General features: G+C 43.5%; 1 protein-coding gene across 4 annotated transcripts in view; it reads right to left on the bottom strand.

The window, feature by feature from the left end:
* Window positions 1-5,000, bottom strand: part of LOC134182090 (MAM and LDL-receptor class A domain-containing protein 1-like) — a 15,673-nt gene that overhangs the window by 8,759 nt on the left and 1,914 nt on the right. For 2 of the 4 annotated variants that reach the window (XM_062649422.1, XM_062649423.1), the window contains exon 4: window positions 4,221-4,682. In XM_062649422.1, coding sequence (XP_062505406.1) covers window positions 4,221-4,682 — 462 coding nt within the window. Of the gene's footprint in view, window positions 1-750; window positions 1,030-1,249; window positions 1,406-1,587; window positions 2,140-2,205; window positions 2,710-3,299; window positions 3,795-4,220; window positions 4,683-5,000 lie in introns of those variants that run through there. The other 2 variants (XM_062649424.1, XR_009970264.1) reach the window with 2 other exon arrangements.

The following is a 5,000-nucleotide window of genomic DNA, read 5'->3' as shown; positions in this document are numbered from 1 at the left end:
TGATGCACGGTACCATGCCACTTCCATGCTCGCTTGATACGAGTGAAGGTGATGTGAGAGAGTCTCAGAGAACTGGCCTGGCGGGAAATGTTGTCGAGACTTATACGGGAATTTAACATTAGGAGCGAAATTTGTGTCCCGTATGCGCTAGGACGACAGTACACAGTACAGTTTGCGGTCACACGCAAAACGACAGTGCAGTGTTGCTGGCCCTATTATCGAGAACCCGAAATCGACTAAGTCGAGCAAATGCTATATTCGGTGTAATGATTGCAAAATGCGGCTCCTACTAGGTAATAGCTATGCCAAGTCTAGAGGGCCGGCGGAGCCCTCTAGATGGTGGGTGGGCCAGGCCTTGCTTGGCTAGGCTCCGCCCACCTGACAACTTTTGACTAAAGCTAGAGCTAGGGTGGAGCCTGGCCAAAGACAGCGTTACTAGAGGGTAGTCTAACTTTGGTTGGTTTGTCTTATCTGTAGAGGTGAACAATAACTAATTTATTTAATCACCTATACATTTTCCGAAGTTTTCGCCAAACGCCTGTTGGAAGTCCCATTTTCGAACGATGGATGGGAGGGCCATGGCCCACCTGGCCCACCCTGCTCCGCCGGCCCTGTCAGCCTACTATAGCACGTCTATAGAAAGAAAATAGCGTCTAAATTCGTAATTCTAGCTTAGTGACAATTCTATGGTGGTTTTTGAAGGCTCCTATAGCTGTGGAAGCGACGCGGTGTCTATAATATAAACACAGCTATAAATTTTTCATTCAATCTAGTAGTGATAGCAATGCATGTAAACGCATTAAACTGCATTTTTTGCATGCCTAGCAATACTTTTTGTAAATGTCAGGCTTAACATAATCATATTCTAGTAATTCATTGTTGTTTGATGCTAAAGTAGAAGACACGGGGCTGTATGCAGGGCTGTGCACTAGATGTGCGGTGTTGTCAACTCCGGCGTTTTCGGAACTTTTCTGTACTGACAAAGGTACTTGGTTGTAGGCAGGGTTCTGTTGAAGTACTGTGGTACTACTACATGAAACAAGAGAATACATTGATATTGTCACCAGACAACTACTATTATTACAAAAAAAATAGATAAGTAGATAAATAAGACATGCGCGCGCGTGCACACACACACACACACACACACACCACAAACATCAGCGAGACGTACAAACAAACGTGCAAACATTCATACAAACAAAATTTGTCAGACGTACAAATCTCTATACTAAAGAGACAAACTAACCTGTAACGTAGACAATATTTTCTAGAAAGTAGAACAGCGAAGATAACTAGTGCAGCCAGCACGCCAACACCAACAACAGCTCCAACAATCACTCCAATTGATAAACTTCCTCCTGAGCTGTGTACCTTAACTGAAGGCCCCTCATTTGTACTCACTCTGTGAACACACACACACACACACACACACACACACACACACACACACACACACACACACACACACACACACACACCACACACACACACACACACACACACACACACACACACACACACACACACACACACACACACATTAGCTACATCATGATTAATCAACTTTGAAGCAAAACGTTCAACCTTCCAGAAAAGCTTTCACTTGCTTCAGTTCCAATTGACGTCATCTTCATTGGAAAGAGCAAACAGACAAAGTGAGGTTGAACAATTACAACGGAATGCATACAGAAATAACAGAAGAAATAGACAGACACAATAAGCGAGGGAACAAACGAGCAGCAAGTGGGTCAGTAGACAAACAGACAGACAGACAGACAGCCAGATGTTTAGTGTTAGTGATGTTGTACTATAGTTTGATGATGAATGCAATGGAGAACTAAGACAGACAGGCAGGCAGATGGGTTGATGTATAGACAGACAATTAACAAATAGACAAGCACGACCAAGTACAGATAAGGCAGATTGACAAGCCAGCAAGTAAAGTTTGGACACTCGCGTCGCCATCTTTCATGGTACCAAAACTTCTCACAGTTTGATTCGAATCGAGAGTCGACTTCAACCTCTTTGTCGTGTCACCTGCAACCGATCTCAAATCCAATGTCATTCTTGTTGCTTTTGGTGTAACAGTTGATGTCATTTTTGTTGCTTTTGGTGTAACAGTTGCATACAAATCAGCTAACAATCACACAAAATGCAACTACAGCAATCACAATACCCTCAATTACTGCTGTATACACATACAAGAGCAAGCAATGTATGTGACGTCATCCAGAGCCACAGTGAATGCATTGGTTGTATCATGTGACACGGCGTGAAATTCAAAATGCACAACAGCTTCTGTCCGTGGCATTAGTGCACTCGCAAAATGCCACAACGAGTTTTCATTTGACGAATGGCTATCAGGAGTGTCTTGAGAAAATGTAGAAATAATGGCTGATTTATTTTCAATGTGGAAAGTTAAAGTGAGAGAAGCATTGCCTTCGATGTAGTACCAAAAGCTGATGCCACACACATTTGATGTCAGTGGAATGCCTTGCAGTATGGCAGTGTGCTGTGTATTCGTGTTGGTTTCTGTCGTCATGTAAAGGTAGTGACCTTGAGGTGTTTGTGTTGTGTGGTCGTTTGTTAGGTTAGATGATGGTTGCAGAGAGGAGCCTCTCCATCGGATCCATGTTGCTGCTTGAGAAGCAGCTTGAGAAGGAAGCCAACCACATAAGCCTCTCTCGAATGTGCAAGGTCTAAAATCTATGAAAAGATGTAACTAATTTGTCAAATGTAAAGCTGCCATGCATGTTAGTAGAAACGTCTGTCTGGCTGTCTGTCTTTCTTTCATTTTCAACATCGATACCATACAATGAATATCGATCAGCAAAAGGCACTTCAGCTAAATGGTGAGTCTGTCTGTCTATCTGTCTGCCCGCCTGCCTGCCTGTCTGTCTGCCTGTCTGTCTGTCTGTCTACCTGTCTGTCTGCCTGTCTGTCTGTCCAAAACAAATATTTGAAACATAAATCTAGCAACATACAATATGTAATCAAGAGTCAAACTATACAGAATCACCTAGAGACTAAAGAGATAAACACTACTGTACGAGCTTATAGAGCTAAAACTACATTTTAAAAATACGAAAGAACCCAAAGAGGGATCCAGCTAGTTACTACAACATTCATTCGAGATTAATGCAGCTTGCCTTTGCAAAGACTCTGCAACCCAAAGATGACTGTCTGTCTGTCTGTTGTTCCTATAACTAACTATCTCTTTGCTAATCATTCTGGGAAGCTTTCTCTATCATAAAATCTCAAGTCTACTGTTTACATATTGCAATGTGTCTACTGACCTGCACACTCTGTGAGTTGAATATCATCAATTGCCAACAGAGATGCCGTAGTAACGTGACCCCCACGAGTTGAAACAAGACCAACTTTACTGCCAAACAGATCAGTTTCTGTAGCCACCTCTCTGTATTGCCAGATTCTCTCAAAACTCTGCTCATTCTTGCTGACATAAAGTTGTCGCGGAGAGCCATCTGGAAGTGTAGCAATAATGCCAAGCTTGTGGCTCATGGGCTCACTCACATAAAGCCAGAAACGTATTCCACATACATTGCTCTCACTCACTGTTGCCACTAGAGTTGCAGGTTTTTGTGGGACCATTGAAACATGCAGCATGTAGTGACCAAGTTGCCTGTATTGTAGATATGTGTGATCGCTTGTGATTGATTGATGTGGATCAAGTTGAGTTTGTTTGGCAGTTTGGAGAGACCATGATGACGTGTTCCTGATTGATGCATCTTGCCAGGTAATGTATTGCTGTTCGAGTTCAAATGTTGTATCTGGAAAAACGTTCGTGTGAGTGTCTCAGTGAGTAGGTGGGTGAATGTGTGTGTGTGTGTGTGTGTGTGTGTGTGTGTGTGTGTGTGTGTGTGTGTGTGTGTGTGTGTGTGTGTGTGTGTGTGTGTGTGTGTGTGTGTGTGTGTGTGTGTGTGTGTGTGTGTGTGTGTGTGTGTGTGTGTGTGTGTGTGTGTGTGTGTGTGTGTGACTTAGTAATGCAACAAGACCAACACATGGGCCTAAACAGAGGTGGATAGATGTTGCCACAAGAGACCTCAGGTCATTACGTATCAGTCTTCGTGATGTTGATGATCGTGCTGCTTGAAGAAGTGTTATTACGCTGCGTTGCCAAATACCATAGTGGGTATGGTAAAATCAAGTTGTGTGTGCGTGCGTGCATGTGTGCCATAAAATTCAATTTAACGTACAGCGACATGACAGAAACTCCAGACTGTGTAAACTTATTGATCCCATCTCTCCATTAGCTTTCTCAGCATAAACAACAAGAACACCAGACGAGTTGGACACGTCGACCTCAACAAACTGAGCTTTCCCTCTACCTTTCTGATGCAGCAAACCCAACAAATCTGCTAACACAATTTGTCCTGCTGTGACAGCATCAATAAGCCGTAACTGCATCTTGCTGTTGTTCAGTGTCACAGATGCCTCACACTGAAGTCTCAAAGAGCAAACCCCATCACCAACAAAAGTGGAAGGACTCTGTAGTACAGCATAGTCTCCATCAGGAATATCAGATGATGAGAAGCTTGCTACCAGGATATTGCTAGAAAGTTTCTTGTTTTTCATGATCTTCCACTGGAGCTGTGCTTGGTTTTCATCATCATTTCTCCAGCCACACAAACCCTCTCCAAATGTGCATAACCCAGTCTCTGAATACAATTAAGCAAGAAGTAAATGCATAAATTCAGAACTTGTGTGTGTGTGTGTGTGTGTGTGTGTGTGTGTGTGTGTGTGTGTGTGTGTGTGTGTGTGTGTGTGTGTGTGTGAGTGTGTGTGTGTACATGTATGTGTACGTGTGTGCGTGTGTGTGCATGCGTGCGTGCATGTGTGTGTGTGTGCATGCGTGCGTGCATGTGTGCGTGTGAGTGTGTGTGAGTGTGTGTGTGTGTACATGTGTGTGTGTGTGTGTGTGTGTGTGTGTGTGTGTGTGTGTGTGTGTGTGTGTGTGTGTGTGTGTGTATGCGTGT

This window comes from Corticium candelabrum, chromosome 7, assembly GCF_963422355.1.
Source record: "Corticium candelabrum chromosome 7, ooCorCand1.1, whole genome shotgun sequence".
In the NCBI taxonomy this organism is placed as follows: Eukaryota; Metazoa; Porifera; class Homoscleromorpha; order Homosclerophorida; family Plakinidae; genus Corticium; species Corticium candelabrum.
Note: the sequence above shows the minus strand (reverse complement) of the source record. Positions and strands in the feature narration are given on the sequence as shown.